This window comes from Phallusia mammillata, chromosome 2, assembly GCF_965637545.1.
Source record: "Phallusia mammillata chromosome 2, kaPhaMamm4.hap1.1, whole genome shotgun sequence".
In the NCBI taxonomy this organism is placed as follows: Eukaryota; Metazoa; Chordata; class Ascidiacea; order Phlebobranchia; family Ascidiidae; genus Phallusia; species Phallusia mammillata.
Genome location: NC_137253.1, coordinates 30,631,831 through 30,657,242, shown reverse-complemented (window position 1 = coordinate 30,657,242; position 25,412 = coordinate 30,631,831). Strand labels below are relative to the sequence as shown.

Here is a 25,412-nt window from a genome sequence, read left to right as displayed (position 1 = left end):
TTAATTAGTATCCATGTGCTGAACAGGCATGGTGGTTACCCGGTAAGCAATCAAACAACGTTTTCCGAATGCAACAAAATGTATTGAATACATTATGTGACCATGCAAAAGTCCGAGATTAACCAAATCATGTGGCCCGATTCACAAATATCTTAGCTCAAATAAGTTAATGTGGTATAACCCATGTACACTTTGATATAGCCCGACCAAGGGTGACTTAATCTCCAGCGTATTATAACCGATCAAGTTTGTTCTTAAACAACACATTGCACCCAATGGATTTCGGCAAAAGTATAACTTGATTCCGTCAAGACCATATGTTGCACTTTACTGTTTGACAGTGGCTCTACACAAATACAATGTAAGAGATAGGGCTGGGTAAATACAAACGCCTCAAATTTCGTTGTTTTTTCTGCATTTTCGCTCAAAACCAGTGGTAGGATTTCAAAGTCATATTTTTTAGCTAGTTCTGTTACAAATGTCCATTGACAGTTACCAGAAATGCTAACCGGTTCGCTGATCTCATAAAATTTCGTGAAACGGTTCTAAAGAACCGGTGCGAACCGGCTGAATCCCACCACTGCACAAAACAAGAATCAAAATCTTCTTCGTAATGTAGATCGTGCAAATGTTGTCAACACCGACTTTTATTGTTACGACATAATACAATCGGAAACGAATTCGAAACAGCGCTAGTAGCCGTTGTTACGTCATAATATGCCGCCTTTCCCACAATCGAAAAACAGTCATGCAACGCACCATTGTAGCAAGGAAGCAATTAAAATGAAAACACCCGATGTGAAAAAATGCGAGGATATAATGCGAAAGGCATGTGGAAAATTCGTACGGTTTGCTTCAACTATCTCACCTCGCTTAATTAAAGGTGAGTGTACAGATTTGTTGTGTTCAGAACGACGTTTAGACGGTTCAAGGGGTGGTTTTTATCTTCTTGTCACGATTGAATGCATAAGGCTCGGTCCGAAACTAGATTTTGTTGCAACTTCATAAACACTTTAGTCGGGACAAATGTTTGTGAACAGATAGAAAAACATGGCTAACTGACTTTACAAAACACTGTTGGTTTTAGAAATTGGCAAAATAGAACAAAGTTAGTTTAAGATATAAAAACACATTCATTTCTTGACTTGTGCAGTATTGTTGTTCACCAGTGGAGCAGGAGTACATAGTAAAAAAATCTGGTAGTTTTACGGCGATAGTCGCATGTTGAATTCTTCGCGTGTTGTTTAATGATGTCATCTTAGGTGGTTCGCTTCTCGCTGGAACAGAATGAAAAACAAAAGAAAAATTGAAGAAGGACAAAAGAACGAAAGTAAGTCGCTACGTAAAACAAAAATGCAAAAATAAACGTAAAATTCTCCTCGACTTTGCAGTAGCGGGCAAAACATGTTCGATCGTAACTGGCCTATACTTCACTTATTGTGGGGCAAATCAGGATTAAACCATCCACCATTAACAACTTAAGCATCACTTTACACAAGCACGACTTCTGTACAACAAGTTTTAAACGACCGCCCGCTGTTTTAACAATTACAGCAAGAAAAATGTACATAATTTACAAGCGACGTCACCAACTGATGACGTCAGAGAGCATGAGCGGGGGGCAGTGAAGGAATGAACGAAAATTCCACACAAACATTAAATATATGGGCAAAGAACCGACATGCAATGACGTCAAAAAATCAAATTTGTCAATCGGTGACGTCAGCAGCCGCTTAATGACGTCACCGCGGTAAATAAAAGCAAAAAAACGCCATCGCCGGTAAACTTCACATGACGTCACACGTGCGGCGACAAGCGGTGTGACGTAAATGGGGATGACGTCATCATGCAGTGGTTTCTTGCACTTGAGGCTTGTCGGCGTCGCCAACGGCAACGTTGACGTCATCAAGCTTAACGGGTTCCTTAGTCCTGTGGTAAGTATTGATGGTTAGGATAAAGTTTGCAGTTTGTGTGAAAGTTTATGTGAAAGGGAAAAAAAAGGTTGAATAAATTTTAAAATAAACCGAAAAAGAAGTTTATGTGTAGAAACAAATTGAAGGTTACTGTTCTTTCCATGAGGGGAGAAATAAATGCAAAAAAACGTAACTTATCTCCGAATAAATCCAGCTCAATTAAAAATCTATAGGTAATTTGGATTATTGTACAAATTTTTTTTAGTTGCTGCCCGACATAATATCAACTTTATAGAGCTATTCTGGCAATTGTATGTTTATTTCGACGTTTCGACGTCCTATACAGGTCGCCTTCATCAGGATAAATAACATTGCATGTTAAACAAAGGATGTTTTTAAGTTGGACAAAAAGTACCCAGGACCCAAACATAACTCCAACATACTCTGCCTTTCCCTCCATGGGTGAATTAGCTGGAGTTTCAACTTCATTTGCAACAAGTGGGGTCTTTGCATTGGTAGGTTTGTCTCCATTCAAAACTTGCTCATCATTCAACGGAGTCTCCTCATTCACAATGCCATGTTCTTGCCTACCAATGAAATGTTATGATGGCATGAGTGAATACAACACATGCCTCATCACACACATATACAAAATACATGCATGCAACAGCTTGTGTATCATCTAATTATGGGTCAGTTTTTGTTATGGACGTTTTGACCAAACTAGTCTCCAGTAAAAAAGCATACAAATACAAAATGAATTGAACTGAATGAACTATAACTGTGTGTATTTTAATAAAACAACCACTTTTTTCTAAGTTATGTTCTCTTTGAGTCCTGCTAGGTTAGAAAAAATCAAATTTTAAAACAGACTTGGCAAAACAAAAACATCTACTGTACCACATCAAATACACATATGTTTAAAATATAATTATTGTCCAGTGTGGTATCTAAAACCACATGACACTCAGAACTTGAATGTGTTTTTTGGAATTGGATAAAATTTAGCCCCATTGAGCCAGAATTACAACTAAATGTACAAAACAAAAATATAACTTTGAAAACATTTTAATTTCTTTCATCCACGAGCAACCTTAAATGCTTGTTTTTTGTGGAAATTTTTTAAGTAAAATCGACCCCACAGAGACAGCATTGTACAACAAAATAATGTACAACATTACATAGACATGCAGCATTTTAGACATACTGCGTCCCGTTAGCTACAGGTTCTGCTTCCTCTGTTAAAGGCTGCTTGTCGTTACTATCACCTACAGCAGTTACTTCATCCGTTTTATTGTCTTTTCTGGTTAATAAAAGATAAAGCTACGTATCGAGATGGTATTCAATAAATTTAAGTCTGTCTTGGATGACAAAGGTTTGGAAAAAATCAATTTAGAGTAAAACCATGTTTGTGTTTGGGTGAATGATGGATAAAAATACAGCAATCTCAGCATTGAAACATGCATAGCAGCATTTGTTGGTCAAACAGCACAAAAACCCTAAGCACACACTTAAAGCTCACCTATAAGTGCCAGTTACTCCTTGTCTTTTAACAAAACAAGCTTGGATTAAATTTTGCCCACAAATATACCAAATTATACTTTGCGTATTATCGAGGCTTGCAATTAATGCTTCATTTTATCTACACTTGGTGTTTCAATTGATTTTTAATAAATTTTTAAACTTGCAACAGTAAATAAAGTAAATTTTTAAAAACCACTTTGTCAAAATTTTGAAAGCAAATATTACATTATACCGCACACCTGACAAAGCAACAGAAAATGTATTTTTATGTTTTTAATCTCATTTATAAAGTAACATTCTCAAACATATGAGTGTGGTTTTTTACATTTTGCTTTAAATTGGAATGCTTAACTTAAAAGTATGTTTTTTGAAGTAAAACATCAGTCTTATTGTTTGAAATTTGTTACCTGTATTCAGCTGAACCTTCCTCTGCATCTTTGGTCTCAAGAGTTTTCGAATCCTTCTTAGAAGCTCCACAAGAGTTAATGTAAATAAAGTGGGTGCAACCGCACTTGCGTGAAATACAACACGAAATGTCTGCAACAAAACAAGACTTTTATCATGAAAATGTTTAATAAAGAATAACAAGGAAACTATTTATTTTGCTAACTTGATCTTAACTCACAAAATGGTGAGAAAGGTTGCCATGATTGAAAACCATACAAAGATTAGACAGGCGAATATTTTTTTTTATAAACAATAAAATGTTTTTTGGATCAATATACAGCTAATAAATACTGTATTGTTTATTTTTACAACAAAAATGTAAACCATAACTTTGCACTAAAAATAGTGAAATTTGTCAAGCAGAAGTTTTTTTTAATGATTAATTGATTTTTGGAGCCAGTTGAAGGATAACACTGAAAAAAAACTGTCAAAATCAGTTTTAAGAACTAGAATGGTGGCTTTCTGATATACTTCCATTTTATATATTCTATACGATATTTACCAATTTACTATACACATCATTTGATCTACACATATGATTGTTTTTGTAAACAAAAACTAATGGGTCCCCACACGCGTGTTTGTGCGGATTTACGGTAAACAAATGTTGCGGTGATTTTTAAATTCTTAAGAACAAATTTTTAGAAAGCGTTAACCCAACAATGAAAAATTTTGTTGTATTTTTTTGCACTATTATTGTCGTATAATTACAAAAGCATTAAAAAAGAACGAAACAAATACTTTCAATTTAATCTCTTGCTTTGACCCAGATATTGTCGTCCAAGGTCGGGTTTTAAACACAATTTTTTTCTAGAAAGCTGTAACAGTTGTGTTACAGACAATTAAAATACGATTTGCTGCAAGTGTATACATAACTTTTCATTTAACTTTGTTTCGCAAAACGAGTTTTTCATTTAACTTTGTTTCGCAAAACGAGTACCATTGACCTGTAGTAACCTTTAGGGTGCACACACCAAACGACTGTTTGACCTTTTGACACCGTTTTCAATAGCACGCCGTCCTTGGTGTTCAACAACACCGTTTGACCTAATTTATACATGCCTTGAGTATTTGATTCAAAAAAAAACAAAAAACGCTACGTTATGGCGAAAGAAAGTTCTGAACTGTGTTAGTAATACCTACTAATTGACCTTAAGTAACCCGTGGTCATGCAGCGGCCAACCTAACAACGAGCATTTAAAAAAAACTTTTATCTTGCAAAAAAGTCAAGTTTATTTTTTCATATTTAGTTTGTTTAACAAAGTTTTGCTTGACATTATACGAAACCGAAGCACGCTTATTAGGTTTAAATCGCGTCATATGTGTGAAACCTTTGCCAAAACTGAAAATGTGAGTGATAACTTAATAAAACGACATGCATTGCTGTGCAAAACAGCTGATTTCTAATCACCGAAACGACGTCTCGTAAAACGTCTGTCCGACGTCAAGCTGAGCCCTCCCGCTCTGCCCTATTATTCGTAAACGTACTCTCTTGGGACTTCTGCCTACAGTGTCTTTCTTGACCAAACGAGCGTTAGACACATTTACGTTTCGGGGGTCTGTGGGTGTGTCGCTGGGTCATTCGGGGTCAAACTTCAGGTGGATCAAGTTCAGATTAATATCTAACATATGTCCAAATTTGAATAAATTTGAAGCACTCTTTCTTTACTAAACGACCGTTACAAACCAGCGTTAAAAATTTTACGTTTCGGGGGCCTGTGGGTGAACCGCTGGGTAATTTGGGGTCAAACTTCTGGTTGACCAAGTTTGAATTAATATCTAACATATGTCCAAATTTCAATAAATTTGAAGTACGCTTTCTTCACTAAACGAGCGTTACAGACCAGCGTTAAAAATTTTACGTTTCGGGGGCCTGTGGGTGAACTGCTGGGTAATTTGGGGTCAAACTTCACGTGGACCAAGTTTGGATTAATATCTAACATATGTCCAAATTTGAATAAATTTGAAGCACTCTTTCTTGACCAAACGAGCGTTACAAACCAGCGTTAGACAGAAAAAAGAAAAAAGAAAAAAAGAAAAAAAAAATACGGACAAAAACAATATGTGTCCCCTTCAGGGAAGGGGACCCATAAATATAGCTTGCCCAACTAATGCAATACTCACCAAATATTATCAGCAAAATCAAAGCAACGGCAACAATTACACCAATAATGAGAGTATTTGAAGCTCCAGTGGTCAAATCAACTGTTGTAGTGGTGGCCTCGGTGGGTTCTGGACACAAAAAAGTATAGCTTTGATGAAATTAGCATAAATGGAATAAGTTGTTGTTGGTAAAAAGTTGGTTGTGTAAAACCTTTGATAAATTTGGTTGAGATCACAGACTGAAGGTTAAAAAACACTGCTATATAACTGACTGTGACTTAAACTATGCTCTTCTGTCTACTTTTAATCCCATAAACATTAAAATTTAAAAACATTTAATGTTTAGTGGCTAGTGGCTAGCAGTAATGGTCAGATGGTATAAGCTCCACTGTCATATAGTTTTATGCCTGTCTAAAGTATGTTTCACTGAAGTCTTTTTAGTAAAAATTTCTAACCTGTCATATTTCCTTCACTAATCTGATAAATATCGGCCAACCTTGCTCTCTCATCTACCAAGCCTGACTTTAATGTCACTGGAGCGGTTGACATTGTTAGCTGGGTAAAGTCTGCAGTTGTAAAGTTTATTTCCGAAATTATAGTGTCATGCACTGCGGTCATTGGCAACACAGTTTGAGAATCTGTGAAATTTCTTGAAGAAGCTGAACTAGTTGTCACGCTTATGTTTGTACTGGCTGCCATGGTACTTTGTTCAATTTGACTAAAAGCTCCTTTAGGAGTTCTTAAATTGATTTCTTTAGATTCCACTAAGGTTGATTGCAGGGTTGTCTCATTCTGATTCTTATTTTCTTGAGTAGTAAACCTCATGCTGTCTATTTGACTGTCTGTCACTGCTTGATTCTCCAACAAATCTAAACTTTTGAAAAATATGATTTAATACTCAATACAGAACTGCACTGCTTATCAATTTCTGAAACTAACTTTTCCTCAACTGTAGTAACATTTTCTTCTTCTTCATAATCTATAATTTCTTCTTTTGTTGTTTTCTTGTCTAATGAATTGTCAACAGCTGTCAAATATGAAATAATATGAAACAGCCTTAATTCAAACATTTCAAATGGGCAAAATGAAATTAAACCCCAAACCAAACTGTTAAAATGTTAACCTCAAGTGGCCTATATAAGCGACAACCAAATACCAAGCTGTCAAAACATAAAAGACCTCAAAGAAAAACTTAAAAGTGGCCTAAACCAAAGTTAAGCGAGTTTCAACATTTTAATAAAAACTTTAATCACTAACTTGGAGGTGTTTTGAATTCTGAAAGGGAGTCAGCAGATCCAACTTCGTTAGTCACCGTAAGTTTCACCATGTAAGTCGTTCCTGGTTTCAGTCCTATAAATAAATACTCAACAAATTAAAATAAAATCCTGCAATAGAGTCAAACGGAATCTCAACCTTGGGTAAATTGGCTATGATACATTTTTTGTGTGAGCAAACCTATTTAGATTCAAGCGATTAGTGTGTTTTATAACAATTGCTACTATTAGCACAGTTTTCAACTTATGTATGAATATATTTCCTATTCAAGTTACATTATTTTTTAATTCTACTTAACAGTTTTCTAAAAGACAAATCTGACTATATTTTGAACTGTAAAAATAGAACCAGCTACAATCAATCTGGTGTTGTCAAATCGACATAAATGTCTTATTCTTTATCAGGACACCAACACACTGATAGCATGTATACCTTCTAGTGAAAATTTCTGGTCAACAAACTCCTTATCCGAGTCGCTGTATGTAACCGTTACGATATGATCAGCAGAAATTGGTTTTGTGTTGTTCCTTCCTTCAACCATCTGTCAAAAATTTAGAAAAGGACTTTTTGAAAGCAATTCAACTGTTTTCTGTGCTAGTTGCATATGTTTCGGAGCAGCACTTCTTTCCTTTTTGCAAATATTTTTTTTATAAAAAACATCTTTTTTTCTTATTATAACAGATTACCATGCGTGAACTAAGTTACGTGTTTGAAAATTTCTTTTAAAACTTTCGACATGTATGTTGATTAACTTCACTTTTACTTTCGTAACTTTACTTACAGGCCAGTAGGTGACTTGGACTTGCGAAATTTTTCCGCCTCCAGTGTTGCCAATTTGCCACTCGAGGGGGTAAGAGGTTGGTTCTGTAGGTGTTTGTGATGTCACAAATGAAGCACGGCCAGGCTTAGCTGTAGTATTAAAAGTATGTTGGTACACAATTACCTCTTCTTACATTGTTATTTATTACACAAAAAAGTGTTTTTAAACACTTTAAATTCAGGTAAGTTGGTGATTGACAAGTTGACATATGATATCAATAATTTTTCAAGATTAAAAAAAACTTTTATATCTAAATATAGCTGTTGTAATTGTTATAGGTTAGAGTACAACAAAAGGTATTCACAAAATAATTTTGGGGCACAGTAACATCATGTAAATTGGTTTTTGTTGAACCACAAATTGGCAATTTCTTTTTGTTAGAATATAACAGAAATACTTACTGACTGAACATGCAATGAGCCATGCGATGAAAATGAACATGCAACAAAAATTATTTTATTATTGGTTAGATAAGAAAATACATTTTTTAAGAACAAAAAAACATGAAACACAAATCTGTTCACAAGTTTAATGATAAAAATAATGTCCCAAATATTAAAGCATGTCGCTTTTTATGTCTGTTTGGGCCGTTATTTTTATCACCAAAACAACATGTATATGTGATTTAACAACAAATTCCACTGTTTCATGGCAATTTTAATTGTTTGTTTGTAATAATTGTATGATAAATAAATGTTCAACAAGCAAATGCCATTCCTCCCATTAAGCAGAATGTTTAAACAGAAAACTTTCAGCAGAATAGCCCAGCAAAATTTTAGCATAAAAGCCAGGGCACACACTAACAAATGTACATCATGTAATACATTGAGCTTCTGTAATACATATACAGACATGCAAACATGAATACAGCCAGTTTAGATGACTTACTTATAATTTCAGTTGTGAAGGGTCTTGTCTTCGCAGCTTTTCCTTTTCCTCTGCAGTTTTCGGCTTTTACTAATATTTTGTATTCAGTGTTGTGAACCAGGTTTGTGAAGGTGTACATCTGTTCGGGCATGCTTGTTTCTGTACAATAGAAATCCAAAAAAAATTCTAAATGTTTTCTAATAAGTTGTTTACTATGGCTGTTGAATATTTTTTCTGAAAGGAATAGCGGGCCATGGGTTCCAAGGATACATGATAAATTTTTGTTGAAAGCATTTTAACGTTTCCATGAATTTTTCAAACACATTGCTTGATTGTTAATTAAACAACTTTCATTTTTTTTATGTGTACAGTTCTTTACAAAATTAATTTGAGAGTCTGGTGTTAACAAAAGTTCAGAGAAGCGGACACTTTTAATACATTTTTTTCAAGCAGAATTGAATTTTAAATCATCATAGCGGGCTGAATATGGAAGAAGTGGAAAATAAACTTAACAAGGTACACCAGTAGAGATGAGCAGAAATGGATATTATAGATCTTATGTAACTATTCTCGAAAATTCTAAAGTTCCAAACTGACCAATCAACATACCAGGTACAAAACTGGTGATAAGAGGGGTTGATCCATCGACAGGTCGAGCCTCGATTTTGTACATTGTGATTGGCACAGTGAGATTTTCAGGTGGTGAGAAACTCACTGTTGCACTTTGGGTTCCAATGTTCGACACCTTGAGGAGCAATAAACAGGTTTAATGCATTAGAAGACAAGTGGCATATGAGAACAAAAAAGGAAAGTCTGTCTCTGCAATATTACTGGTTAGTGAGTTCAGTTTATTTGTTTTGCTTTGTAAAAGAAATAGTACTAAAAATTTGGAAGGTTGAAAAGTTGGGTTTTAGTTTTATTGTAAGTAAGTCTAACAATGTCACAATGTAATTTCTTAACATTGAACTATAACTCAGACATAGAGATAAAGTGACATAGCAAAGTTTTAAAATAAAACCCATTACATTAAAATAACCCGATGTGTACAGCTTAGGAAATACAGATAAAGTGCATAATTGAATTGCATAGCTTTATTTCGCAACTAAGCATATTATACAATTATACAATAAAGCAAACATTTTTTTAAAACGAATGGTAGACAACTTTTTCATAAACCCTATGCAATTAAATGTATCAAGCAAATAAATGAATTCGTCGGCAGTACTGTCCCCTTCCCACAAACAAACCAACACTTGAAAGTGGATTTTATCGTTGTAGCGAAAAAAATCTTACCTGCAAATTGGTAGGTACACCAGGGGCTGATGCTTCAATAAGTTGTGCAGAGCCACCATTTGTACCATGGACATTTTCAGCTTTGCAATAATATTCACCAAAACTGTCTTTCGTTACCAATTTGATCTAAAATGCAATAATTATGTTCAAGTACTACAGTCTCATGTGCAAAAAATACTAAAAGGCATGGTAATAAAATTGGTAATTACAGATTTGATGTGTTGTTTTGAAACTCAGTTTAAAAAAAAAATCAGATGACCAAAAAGTTATGTAATTTTAAAATATAAAAATGGCAGTTTATGACCATAAAAAGTAGACCAAAAGAACTCTGCCGTTTCAGTACAAGCTCTAGAATTAACACAACAACTCACATTAAGCAACAGTTTTCCCATCTTCATCTCAGTGCCTACATTATCTGTCACATTAAGAGGGGTAAACACATGAGTCACTGGGGCTTCAGTTGCATCTACAGCATTAAAGTCCTTCACAAATGGCAACAATGCGTCGTTAATTGAAGTCTTGTTAACATCTTCAGCCATGTCAACATCTGGCAGAACCATTTTCCCCCAGGCAAGGTTTGGCACAGGTTTTGCCTCGAATGAACACAATAGCTGGGTAGGTTCACCCACGCAGGAGTAAACTGTCGGTAAATCAGCATTGCGTGGCCCATCTGGCAAGAAAAATAAAGTTTAATTTTGAGATGCTTCGTTCCTCCTTTTATTTCACAAACCAGTTGTATAAAATAAAGTGTGGCTGATGTAACAACAATATTGTATCACTGCTGATGGCATAAGTATTTGCTGAAATGTTTAAAAAAATGCAGCATATCAGTTATTTTACAAAAACTTCTGGAGGAGCAATAATAAATAAGACATCATGCCTGCCAGGAATTGCTTATTTATTTAACTTTTTATATCTTGTTAAGACAGTATTTGTCATGAGTTGGCACTTTTTTGGGAATGCTTTAAGGTGAAAGGGAGTTTCTTTTAGCTATTTTTACTTGAACTGTAGTGTAAGTGCAGCCTCATAATGTTTTGTAGTAGTCTATCCACCATTTATAACAATTAGTCTGTCACATAATATTGTCTCATTGTTGAGCAACTGCTACCGGCACGGGGAGTGTTTCAGTGCAGTTGTGAAAACCTGCTAAGGAGGCACTACATTCATAACAAAAATCACCAAAGACAAAAATTAAAGACTTGCTACTTACAAAGAACATTGAGTGTGATAAAAGTGGTCGCATCTCCTGCTTCATTGGTTGCTAGGCATTTATAATCACCATCGTCCATGTATTGAGTGGGTGAAAATGTAACGGTGGCTTTGTTTTTTGTCAAGTAATCCACAGTGATCCTGGATGGTTGATCGATCTAAACAAAAAATAATAATTTAACATGAAATTATACTGGGTGTAAATAATAACTTAGCTTTCACACAAGTCACAAGCTATTTTGTACTTTTGAACAAAATATACTGTGTTTCTGTGAATTAAAAAACTTAACACAGAACCACATCAAGAAAAAAAATTTCCCATCAATTTTTTTTAACTACAGTTGATAATACAGTATATACCTTGATGCACAAAAAACTGAAATAAGAAAAACAATTAATGCTATGTATGAGATTCACTTTTTTCATCTTTTAGTATGTTTTATCATGTGGTTCTGTGGGAACTGACCATGCCAGTTAGGAGAAATATATATATACACTCCATGTAACTCATTGACTGATTAAGTCACTTGGAAATCATTTTCATTCTCAGCTGTGTATGAGATTTAATGTATTGTTTCTTGCATCCAAAGTTTTTTTGTGATTTCAGACTTACTGGCCCAGTTTCAAGTAGTTTTCCATTTCTGTACACTCGTACTTCTGATTTGGGTTGTCCAGTTGCCACACAACTTATCGTAGCATCTTCATTTTCATTTACAGTTGCATTGTTTTGTGTCACAAACTCAGGATAAACTGAAAAAAATGTGTAAATAGAAATAAATTTTTCTTCCAACAAAATAACTTGTCAATTACTGTTTAAAAGGCGCTTAGGTTTTATTCTGTATACAATCTAGTATTACTTTGATTAGAAATAAATTATTATTGTTATCGAATTTTGTTTTTTTTAATACAACAGTATAACAATTTTATTAGTTTACCAAAAAGAACATGTTTTGTCAAACACAGTGGATGCTGAATTAAGAAGCAAAAACCACAGTTTTGAAAAGGGTTAAAGCTAAGAGTGCCAAATTAGTTCCTTACAATAAAACCACAACTGTAAGTTATTAAATTCAGTGGTGTCATGTTACATAAAAGAAAATGACTCATTCAGTAGGAATCCTTTCAACTAATGTATTGAGTTTACCATCCCCGGAGATATAGTGAGACAGTGTTCAAATGTGGTAAAGATTTCTTTGGGCTTGAACATATACTAGTTTTTTTTTTCAATTTCAAATTTGTCAAGTGTTTGTGATTTCTGAATAAGTCAAATACTAAGATGTCAACCAACGGCGATTGAAAAAACATAAAATATTGAACACAATCATCACGCAAGTCAAAAAACCAGATAATTTTTTTAGGGTTTTCAACAAAAAGTTTAAACAAAAAAAATTTCAACAAAATTTTTTTTACACCACAACCACAGGTTTTAAAAATTAAAATTGATATTTACCAACAATTGAATGAGTAAGATCTTATTGCACACCTAATTTTACAAATGTCTAGGCATAACCCTTTAGAAAGGTGGATGAATAATATCAGAGAGGCAGTTTTTGTAGGAGCTCGTATTGGTAAATTCTATTCAACTAACTGCCAAACCATCCATAGCGCTATAATGAAAATTAAAGCAATACACTTAGGCAAAAAGTAAATATGTCTACAGGCCTCAAAACCAAATGTGTTATAACTTTGGAAAAATACTAAAACTTTACAGATGACGTCATCTGTTGACATTGACATAAACCCTTTACTCACACTGCATGAATGTAGTTGGAAAAAATAAGGCTTAACCTGCATGAAAGCGCATTAATAAAATATATGCGACCGACAAGAGATAGCTTGAACAGCCAGACAGGCTTAAATTATTTATTGAAACAAAAAGTCACCCTGCTGTTTTTTTGAGTAATGTAACGAAGTTTATTTTTTCTGTAGATTTCCAACCAACAACAGCTACTGGTTGTGTATAGGTGTATTTTAGACCATTTTAGTCCCTGGACCCCAAATTAGTAATGTTTGTGTTAGTGATGCACCGAACCTGCCTAAAAAAGTTTGGGCCGAAGCCGAATATTCAGCCATGAGGGCGAATAATTTCAGCCGAATCAGACCGAACCTAAAATCCCAGTTTCTATAGATGTTTTTAACTGAACCTTTACAGTGTATTTGGCTAAAATGTTTCGGCCAACCGAAACTTCGGTGCAACACTAGTTTGTGTCACTAAAAGGGTTGTGTCTCATAATACAAAAAATCTGGGTTAGCATTTTTTAAGTTGGAATAGAGAGAACAAAACAAATGAACAACAGAAAAGAAAAAACAACCAAAAGTTGTCAAGTCATTTAACCCAGTAAACCACTTTAACAACAGTGTGATATATGGGCATAAAGTTAGGACAGCTGGAAAAATTGCATACTGATTGCAATTTTAATTTGCCAAGCTCTTTGTTCTCATTTATCGGGAGTTAGCAAAGGCTGAAATACAGTTTTACCTCAAGAAAAGCTACAATTTGGAATTTACTATGCCATAAAAACAGAATCCGCTATTAATTGTCTGCAGTGAGTTGTGTTGTACTTACCAAGGATAACCACTTTTGTTGTGTTACTCTGCTTTCCACGAACGTTTTCAGCAACACAAGTGTAATCGCCACTGAATGATTCATCTGGGTTGACTGCAAAAAAGCAAAACAATCATCTATCATATCATAAAACAAAGTTCTTGCTTCTGTAGAGCAATAATAAAAACAAGTTGATCATACTAAATGACATTGTTTTTCCATTTGTCATGAACGTTTTTAGGTAAACTAGAAGAGTGGCTTTCTGATATACTTCCATTTTATATATTCTATACGATATTTACCAATTTACTATACACATCATTTGATCTACACATATGATTGTTTTTGTAAACAAAAACTAATGGGTCCCCACACGCATGTTTGTGCGGATTTACGGTAAACAAATGTTGCGGTGATTTTTACATTCTTAAGGACAAATTTTTAGAAAGCATTAACCCAACAATAAAAAAAATTGTTCGTATAATTGTTAAAATTGTTCACTATTCATGTAATTACAAAAACATTAAAAAAACGTAACAACGACTTAAATCTAATCTCTTGCTTTAACCCAGATATAGTCCTCCAAGGTCGGGCAATTTTTTTTAGAAAGCTGTAACAGTTGTGTTACAGACACTTTAAATTAAAAAGCAATTTGCTACAAGTGTATACATAACAAATTGTTTTTCATTTAACTTTATTTCGCAAAATGAGTACCATTGACCTGTAGTAACCTCTCAGGGTGCACACGCCAAACGACTGTTTGACCTTTTGACACCGTTTTCAATAGCACGCCGTCATTCGTGTGCAACAATACTGTTAAGCCTAATTTATACATGCCTTGAGTATTGACTCCTAAATTGATTGTTAAAAAAACGCTACGTTATGAAGAAAGTTCTGAGCTGTGTTTGTAATACCGACTAGTTGACCTTAAGTAACCCGTGATCATGCGGCGGCCAACCTGACAGCGAGCATTTAAAAAAACATTTATTTGGCAAAAAAGTCAAGTTAATTTTTTCATCTTAACTTTTATTAACAAAGTTTTTCTTGACATATACAAAACCGAAGCACGGTTATTAGGCTTAAATCACGTCATAGGTGTAAAACCTTCGCCAAAACTAAAAATGTGAGTGATAACTTAATAAAACGACATAGCATTGCTGTGCAAAACAGCTGATTTCTAATCACTGAAACGACGTCTCGTAAAACGTCTGTCCGACGTCAAGCTGAGCCCTCCCGCTATCGTAAACCAGTGAGTTACTCTCTTGGTACTTCTGCCTACAGTGTCTTTCTTGACCAAACGAGCGTTAGACACATTTACGTTTCGGGGGCCTGCGGGTGAATCTCTGGGTCATACGGGGTCAAAATTCACATGGACCATCTTTAGACCAATATCTGTAATGTGTATAAAATTGAAAAAGTTTGAACCATTCTTTCTTGACCAAAACGTGGGAACAATAGCCGTGCTAAAAATTTCACGTTTTGGGGTGCTGTGGGTGAACCGAGGGATCAAACGGGGTCAAAATTCACATGGACCATCTTTAGACCAATACCTATTATGTGTGTAAATTTGAAAAAGTTTGAACCATTCTTTCTTGACTAAAACGTGGGAACAAATCCGCGCTAAAAATTTCACGTTTTGGGGGGCTGTGGGTGAACCGAGGGTTCAAACGGGGTCAAAATTCACATGGACCATCTTTAGACCAATATCTGTAATATGTGTAAATTTGAAAAAGTTTGAACCATTCTTTCTTGACCAAAACGTGGGAACAAATCTGCGTTAGAAAGAAAAAAAGAAAAAAGAAAAAAGAAAAAAAGAAAAAAGAAAAAAAAATATAGACAAAAACAATATGTGTCCCCTTCAGGGAAGGGGACCCATAATTAACACAGGCCAATTGTGTCAAACAATGATGAAAAGGGCAATATCAAAAACATGCGGTTCATACTAAATTACATAAAATTGATGGTTTCAATGACTTTTTTGCACATAAGCATGTTAATTACAATTTGATTGTGTTTAGGCTCTTCTGTGAAAATTTGGTAAATTCACACAGAACGATTGTTTCATAAACAAATAAAAAGTGTTTTTTATTACTCACCCAAAGTCAAAACTTTGCCATCCTCACTAATATTTTCTGTGATACGATTTTCATCCGATTCAGTGGTTCCCCGATACCAACTGTACAAAGAATATTTTACATTGTAAAAAATGTATATATTACAAAAACACAGAAAGGTACACCCAGGCAGCAGACTCAAAAAAAGTTTTAAACACAAACTCCCAATGCGACAGGTAATTGCACATTGTCCAAATTGGAACTAATATTTTCAGACAGAATCACACTTTAAAGTCATTTAACAGACATATTATAATATAAAATGTGTTTTTCAATATTTTTTAGGATTTAAATCATTTATGCTCTCTTGTTATATCCTGTGATCCAAGAGCATTTATTTGATCTTTCCAAATTATCTAGATTATCCTGAATCAGATTAGCATCATCTAATCTGAATATTGCTCAACAATAATCCATAAGAACAAAATTAAACCTGAGTTCTTAACACCAACCAGCAGAATTAATCCATTAGGTTTTGCCAAATATTGATCTTTAAAAAGTCATTAGCTTTTAGATCAAAGGAAAACCCAAGCTAAAGTAGAAAAACAAATCTTTAGGAGTAAATCAAATGAAATTACACACAAAATAAAAAACAAACAATTCCAGTTTATTGATTGCTTGTTTAAGCAGTAATTGATGCTTGTTTTCAGTAACAGTTTTCGGTGTTGTCTAAACTCAGGCAAGACATTTTGAATTCTCCACAAAAAGTTAGCTTACCGGAAGGCTGGTTCTGGTTCCCCGCTTGATTCACATGCGATAGTAATGTTATCTTTTCCAGCTATTCCCTTTACCAACGCAGGTACTTGGATGCCAGCTGGCCCATCTACAACATATACATATAAATATACATTTTCCTGTTTTACTCTCAGTAAAGCTATAATATTTTTAAACATAATTATATTGTTGTTTAAAACTTTACACTCTAACCTTAAAACCAACCAAAATTTACAAGCACAAACTACTAAACCAACAGGTTTGTTCTCATGAGTATAATGTTATGGAAAAAAAATGTCAAGAGATGAATTGAGATGTTTAAAAGACACATTTTTGCTCCATTTTTAGGTTAACACAAAAACCAATATTGACATCATACACGTATTATTTTTCTTACATTGGACATCAACAAATATTGGCAAATTGATAATTTGTCCTTTAGTCAATTCTCTTCCCGTGCATGTATAATAACCTTCATCAGATTTTGTGATTTTGGTAATCACCAAATTGTCAGATGCATCCTGGTAAATTCGCTCTGCAACAAAAATCAACCACCATAAAAATTTGTTTGCTACAGTTTTAGTGCCGAAGTTGCTTTGTGGTAATGTATTGGTTCTTAACTGGTGGGACATGGACCACCAGTGGTATAAGATGATGTTTTCGTTGGTCCATAGGATGTTAATTATATTTGGTGATAAACTGGAAATAGTTGCATACAATTTATAGAATATTCAGTACAAAAAACGTTTATCCATGTTAGATGTCAATTTTTGAGATCACTCCTTGAAATTCTGTTTTGAGGAATACATTTCATGCAAATATGCTTATTGTGGATGTTTTCTTATCCTTAATTAACAATGGACTGGTCATGAGATTCATTTAATTGAACTGGTGGTCCATGGCCTGAAACGAGTTGAGAACCACTGTGCTAATGACCAACCTGTAAAGCTGCTTTAATTTGTTCAAAAACATTTTATTCAAAGCAGTTGCAGGATTTATAACACAGTAAATCTCAGGAGTAGGAAGCATATACTTATACTTACTGGTGTCATCCTTTTTGAATTTTTTGTTTCCTCTGGTCCATGTGATGGTAGCAGGGGGATTTCCTGACACGTCGCAAGTCACTGTGATGGTTTTATCTTGTTCGAATGGCTGCACCTCATTGATATTCACAAACTTGATTGGATCTGCAAAAACACACAACAAATTGTGAAACATTAACTATCGGACTGTCACTTAAATGTACTGTGGCTTTAAACAAGGAGTGCCAGACAAAAAGGTGCAGATTGCAAGCAATTGGGTACAGTTTTTCACAGTAACAATACATTATGTGGGGTGGACTTGTGCATTTTTGTGCATTTGTGCATTAATTTAAACTGGTTCAAAGCACAAAATGTTTTTTTTTTGCTTTTGTGATATGATTTCTAACTGAGGCTGCCCATTTGGACCACAAGCATGGCTTATAATATCCTTTGAATTTGACAATAACTTACCATAAACAATCACTCTTACAGAAGTTGAAATAGTTTCATTAATATTTTTGTCATAACCCTGGCAGACATATTGACCAGCTTCGTTATCTGTCAAATTTTGGATTTGAAGAAATTGTTTGCTTCCATCATTGTCAAGTGAAAAACCCTGAGTAAAAATATTCATATGTTTATGCACACGGACAAATGGTGGTTTTGTGCCATATTTGTACAACACAAATCCAAATGTAATACTTGGTGGTGATTGACCAACAGAAATTTAGTGCTAAATATGTTCCAAAAACTTAGAGAACAAAATTGCAGCTTTTGGCAAACCATGTGCATACTTTTCCATGGTAAAGACACTTTTTAACGGAAATAAAAGCAATTGTAATGACATTTACTGATGTCAAACTAGTATTAGATGGAAATGGCTAATGAAAAATGAGTAAAAATCGCAAAGTCAGTTTACCTTTGTATCATTGGTGACAGCTTCTCCATTTGGTCTCAGCCATTGGGGATTGCTAATAACGTCAGAGTAGAAACAAGTTAACAAGACAGTATCGTGCCTAGAGAAATCCTTTTCCACAGCTGGTTGGATTTGAATCTCGGACATTCCATCCTGGGCAGCTAAAACAGAGTCGTGTTAAGTTTGTCTTGTACAAAGAGACATGAAATCGTTTTTAAAACACACACATAAGGTTTAGAGCACTGTAAACAAAACTGTTTTGTATGATTGTTAACAATTCTAACTTATTGATTGCCCGTTTAAGCAAGTACAAATCATAATACTACTTCTCTAAGATCCCTATAGCTTGTTTTGCTAACTTGTCAAGACATACAAACATACACTTATTTAGTCTGGATTCAACGTCACCCTGTTTAAACTGAATAATGTGGACTTCTATTTTGGTGCATTAGCAATAATTTAGAGTAAGCTTGTCTGTGTAAGTGGAGTAGTAAGCAAGTGCAAGTAAAAGAATAAACAGCAAACAATGAGCCAAAAAATAAATAGGGTAGGGCAGAGCTGCACACAACGTTCAATATGACAATCATCATCATTCGTAACAGGTGGCAAGCAGCACTAACTTATTTCAATGAGATTACGCAGCAGACGAGTAACGAGGCGCGCTATACTTCAGCTGTTGCTCTTCCAATTACAAGGCGTCTGCCAGCGTACTAAAAAGGCGCCACTATTGTTTTGAGCCGCCATGCCCGACGTTGAACTCTAAAAACGTCAAGTTACGCAATCATTTTTTTGTAACTTTCACTCATCCAACTTCCTGCAACAAGTTATATTATTTGTTGGAATTCATGTTACAAAACACAGGTAATTTTTTTGCGCTACTACAAAACAACTTTTCCTTGGGTTAAACCTAGTCTGGCGATGACAGCAGTACGTATCGGAACGTGGTAATGTTTTATACCTAAAAAAATAAAAATGCTGAAAATAAGTTGGTTTCTACACAAATATATTCGTAATATGGTCCTAGTTTAAGTAGTTCCAATGCCATTTCAAACCTAATTTACGGAAATTGTAAACAGCATTATTAGCAATACCGGCCGAATTTGCTCACTAATGTAACCCACTCTTTAATATCTCGTTTGTGCAAAAAACGACCGTGTGTTTGACCTTATCGTTAAGCTGCTTTTTACTTGATTGTTTTTGTTTAGTTGTGTCACTTACTAAAATGTGAAACAAACCCGATATTTACACCGACAAAAGTCAGTGATAAATCTTGCTGACTGTGCGATTTCGAATAGCTTTAAAGTTACCGACTTTATAAACGGCTGTTGACCTTGCAGATTTTAAATGGTTTGAAAAGTAAATCGCCAGTAATTCAAGGCCAGTAAATCGCCAGTAATTCAAGCCCAAAAAATCGTCACTGCAAACAATAAGATATTGTCAGAATTTCCTGGGACACAATCACGTTTGCCACAACATGGCCTATGACTTACAAAACACGTAACGTTGAACAGCCAGCGGAAATTAGTCCTGACATTTTGTTGAGGTTTTGCAGGGATCGGTTTGTTATCAATCGTAAACTACTGGACAGGGCGGCCCTGGAATTTTTCCGTGTCTGGACTGTTTACACCAAGAACAACGGCTACTTCGATCCCCATCAGATAACACTTTATACCACGATGTTTGATCAACCAATTGTGCCCTCCGCCTCCATTGTTTTTTTGCGTAGCCGTAGCGTTTTAACGTTGCGCCGCTAATTCCGGCTTGGTGATTGTTTTAGTGTAGTTGTGTCGATAAGTGTTCTTTAACCCAGCGAAATAAACTTAACTTGAAACGGAGTGAACGTTTGTTACATAACCTCAGGTTCGTATTTTGAGTTTTTACCAAAACGATCAATGCTGGACCAATAACAGTTTCCAAGACGTATAGATATCTTTTAAACAGGAAATCCCACCAAAAAGCGTTATTTAACATTTTTGTGTTTCATTTGCATTGTACAGAATTCAGCTAAAAGTCCCAGATCTTAATAACAAGACATTTCGGTAGCCTTTTAAGGTTTTGGGATACGCCCTGATACCTATTTGAAGTAACCCAATCCATTTTTAATGCAGCGCCAGTTTCGCAACCGATTACGTCATGCAGCGAGATCACGTGCCAGCTGACACGAAACCGATCGTTTATCAGTGGGAGTAAAATCGTTTTAAACATGTCGCGTAATTCAACTAGGATATATAGGCGAAATGTTATGTTACATTTAAGTCTTTTTTGGTGAAAAATTAGCTGTGTGAAGAACAATTTGATTGTTGCGTTACAATGGGTTAACACATCACAATACATTGAAATTTGCCGGCCAAATCGATGATGTATTAAACAATTACAGCATGCTTTCGTGCCTGATGTTAAACCAGTGTTTCTTAACCTTTTTAGCGCTCGTACCCTTTAAGCGTTACGCATTCTTTACAAATATCCCTAAATACGGTATGATTTCACCCTGCATGTTGTACCCCGTGCTTTAGTGCTTCGTACCCCCAAGGGGTACACGTACCCCTGATTAAGAACCCCTGTGTTAAACGATAAAACATTTTTAGAAAATCATGACTTGTGAAAGTCGTTGTGTTGGCGCAGGGGCCCTGAGAACAGTGTACGTACCACGGTTTTAAAACTACTGATATGATAGATGTGTTACTATTGATGCACGACATATGTCCAGTCACATAAGTCAAAAGTCATTAATGGGTATAGATGACCCTACGAGCAGTCACATCTAAAAACACAGCCGGCAAACTGGATAAAAGGGCGCAGTAACAATGGACCTTAGGGACTGGACCAAAGAAATTTGATTAAAGCCGTCGCAACTTAGACATATGTCTTGATCTCGAAGTAACAGATTGTTAAACAATGGGCTGGTTTTCCCCTTGTTATTCAATAAGCCAATAACTGGATATCGGAAAGCGCTTTGCAATCTGTTTACTGGTGTTACGAAGTACGATCGTTATTTTATTGATGGAGTGCGTTTGGCGTTTCAATTAGCTAGTTGGAAGAAGTGGTATGTGATTGAAATTTCGTCTCGTAAGGCTTTGGTGATTGTATTTTCAATAGAATACAGCGAAGAAAACGGTGTACCGCAATTTTAGTCTTTCTTTAAAATATCAAAGGTGTTTTTTAAGATAAGTTTATTTCCGAAATTTGCCATAAAAATGTTTTGCCTTCCACAAGCTGCAGGGTTTTAATTGTCAAACGCTAAATCTGCTTAAGCTAAAAACCAAAATTAGACCAATCGTGTTTAAATTTACCCCTATTATCCATTAAACGAGACGCCTGGTATAAGCTTGCCATAAACTCTTACAATACACAAGCGGCAAAAAAACAATGCAATCGGGTCAATGCGGGGATTTTCATACTGAGTTTTGTGATAAGAACTAGTTTATGTAAGTTTCGTGGCTCTCAATCAACATAAACCCACTGATAACAATGCCCACCCGCAGGCAGAGGCCGGATCAAATTTGTTAAAACTGCTGGGAGATTTAGGGAGGTTTGTTTGACTTTCAAGCGATTTTAGCGCGAACCACAAATACTGAACTAAGCCGCGTTTAAATGTGCCAGTCTGTGTTAGTAATAACTTCTTAGCATGTACGGAGTGGTAAAGTGTATTTGCTGTGTCTGAATCTGTTGTATACGGGCATTTCATTCCTAAAAACGTCAAACATCAAAAACATCACATATAAGATTTGGCATATTACCAGATATCCACTTTACACCCGTTATCGAAGGTTCAAAGCTATCACATGAAAAAACACGTATATATATCTGACTCGTACATCCATTAACTGAGCAACAAAGAAATGTAATGGAAATTTTAATGACTCTGTACACGCGGGAAATCAACTGAAGAACAAAATCAGAAAGAAATTCTTCTTTGTCTTTTGGGTTTCGCCCGGGCCAGCAGACTTAACTAATCGAACGTTTAATCGATATGTTATTGCGTTACGTCAGCCAAGGACGAGAAAGTCTGAAGCTACGGGGACACGCATCAGTGATCTACTGAAATATTAAACAGTCAAGTTTGGGTGAAGTTTAATTGGTTCTACAAAGGACAACTATTGGTGTCACTAATAACGAGAATGTTTCGCACTTTGTCCATCCATACAATAGTCTCCATTTCATTTACTACCAAAAATCGGCGTATGAAACGAAGTGTACAATGCACACTGACCTATGAGGTCTAATTAGTGCAGCTGGTGACAAGACATAGGCTGCATTGTCTTCTGTGGGTAAAATCAGTTATAGTTTTAGCAAACCTTTATATGCTTTCGTTAATGTTGAAGCAGTTCTCATCAACAGTACGCAGTCTGATAATGAACGACAAAGTTTTGGCGTGCGTCTATATACCGATCATACTCATTCCCCAGCAACTTTAAGAACTTCTACACTTTAACAGCCCACACAATGGGATACGAATGATTTAATCCTGCGTTTCCCGCGGGAAATTCGTCAAAACATTGTACAACTTGTAACTGAATGGAGCTGTCGCCGTCTTTTGACAGCAGGGCGATAAAACGTTATTACGCCTCGTAAACTACAGACCAAATCTCCCGGCAGACGTATTTGTCACCTTAAAGACACAAACATGGCCCAACCTATACATGCTAAAAGCTATACTCGTATCGTCCAACCGATAAAACAATTGCTTGGTCGGTTGTACTTCATAAACCGCAACAAAATATAACACCATGTACATACGGCTATCGGTACCACTATAATATATGTAGGTTTGGCCTTTAACCTCATTTACTTTAGGAACCGATTAAACTTAGCGCTGGAAGACAGAACGGAATACAAGGGTCATCCGATATCGCCTGTTACACAAGCTTGCTCCATTGGGATAATGTATGTTAATTGCAAACGGATAAGAGCCGTTGTCTTTTCGCAATGATTGACGTTCAATTCGAAACTATGTGACAGCGCAGGGGGCGCAGACACTGATTGCTTTCTGGGCAATGGGATAACAATCAAAACTTACAAAAGCAATTGCAGTTAGACTATTACACTTCATCTTATGTTACAATAATGAACTACAGAAAAATACAGCAGTTTACTTTACATGCCCATCTGCTTTTAATTTTAATTCCATTGAACAGACACATTGTTGGCTGTTAGTAAAAAAAACTATTGATGTAGCTGGCAATAGTAAAATATCATGTGCTGTGATTAAGTTTTAAAACATTGTCTATAGCAGGTGTTCCCAACTGGGGAGTTTGAACATCAAGGGTTACGAAGATCTTTGGGCCATGAAACAGCTACTCAAACAGATATGTCTCATATAACAATGCTTTTCTTTACTTGCTGCCAGCAATAAAAAACAAAGCATAAAGTTAGGGGAAAAAGCACAGATAAAGGAGGCATTCAATGCAGTCTTGCTGTAAATCTGCTACAAACGGTTTACAAACGTTTAATTGAGCTATAAAACCAATTTGATTTAGCAATATATATTTGAAAAATTCCATTAGATTTTTTTTGGGAGTACGAAGAATGCTTAGACCTGATGAAGGGGTACGAGCAGCAAAAGGTTGGGAACCCCTGGTCTATAGTCATGTCTTTAACTGAAGGTAATTAAATTTTCTTTAAAAACATATTTTTAATTATTCAGTTGATATGCCAAAATTGATTGTGTACACATAAAAATTTAGAAGTTTAAAAAGTAATGCAAAGTTTCCTAATTTCACTGAGGGCACAATATTTGAAATCAGACAGCTCAAGCTTATCACTGGTTGTAATTCCCACGAAAACAGAGCACAGAGGAAGGAAGTTACTGAGATCAGTAGGGAAATAATGAACATGAAACAAGTCCCACGTTGGCAGACACTCGAGTCTATTGGTGTCTGTCTGGTTCTTATTATCTCTTATTTAAAAATGGATTTATTATTGGATTTGTATTGATATGTAAAAAAATACCATTTATTGGCAAAATCATTATTCACTAGTTATTGATTTGTTAATTTTAGCCTTGCATCATTGGAATAAATATTACACACCATAAACACTGAAACAGTTTATGAACTAAAATCATATTTTCAAGTGTATAAATACTTACATAGTTGCCTATTTAGTCATATTGTTGTGGTAAATCAAAAAAGACTTAAATCTAAGATTATATACAAGTGTCCACTTGTGCATGTTTCAATGCTAATTGGAAAAACTCAATCAAAAAAATTACAAATTATATTCTTTCTTCTAAAAAAGTTTGCAAATTTTCTCACTTACCAACAGATCCAAGTAGTAGTAAAGTAAGAAATCCTATCTTCATCTTGCAATGTTTTTTTTCCACTAATCACAAGTGAATTATTGCACAACTCACACAGTGGCCTCAAAAAAACTTTAAATTGGTTGCCTGTGAAGTTTTCTGATACAATATTTTAAAAGAATAATATTGTTCAAACAATCTGAAGAAATATAGGTTATTTACAAAAGTATACTGGGTTCCATTTACCAAAAATACTCTTTACTACAGTTTTTTCTTTATTCCAAAAATTTGGAATTTGTTTATTCCAAAAACACTTTTGCACAAAATATACTGCATTTTGTACAAAATATAATTTAAAGAAACAGTATTTCACCAAAATAATTACTAAAAAAATGATATTGCACAAATTGTACAA

General features: G+C 35.0%; 1 protein-coding gene across 4 annotated transcripts; it reads right to left on the bottom strand.

Annotated features, from left to right (window-relative positions):
* Positions 1–629: 629 nt before the first annotated feature.
* LOC145213558 (neural cell adhesion molecule 2-like) lies at positions 630–25,192 on the bottom strand. Of its 4 annotated transcripts, XM_080081883.1 has the most exons (23): positions 25,018–25,192; positions 18,763–18,920; positions 18,315–18,459; positions 17,865–18,008; positions 17,219–17,356; positions 16,825–16,930; positions 16,090–16,169; positions 14,015–14,107; positions 12,065–12,201; positions 11,453–11,609; positions 10,614–10,912; positions 10,243–10,368; positions 9,559–9,694; positions 8,971–9,108; positions 8,044–8,171; positions 7,695–7,803; positions 7,245–7,337; positions 6,009–6,116; positions 3,845–3,974; positions 3,436–3,459; positions 3,121–3,216; positions 2,357–2,500; positions 630–1,929 (listed from the first exon to the last, which is right to left on the bottom strand). In XM_080081883.1, exons 1-23 carry the CDS (start codon positions 25,058–25,060, stop codon positions 1,845–1,847), a joined length of 2,817 nt encoding a protein of 938 aa, XP_079938009.1. In that variant the 5' UTR covers positions 25,061–25,192; the 3' UTR covers positions 630–1,844. The 4 variants fall into 4 exon arrangements, with proteins under 4 accessions (XP_079938009.1, XP_079938011.1, XP_079938010.1 ...); XM_080081885.1 differs by lacking the exon at positions 3,121–3,216; XM_080081884.1 differs by lacking the exon at positions 3,436–3,459.
* Between the last annotated feature and the right edge of the window lie 220 nt (positions 25,193–25,412).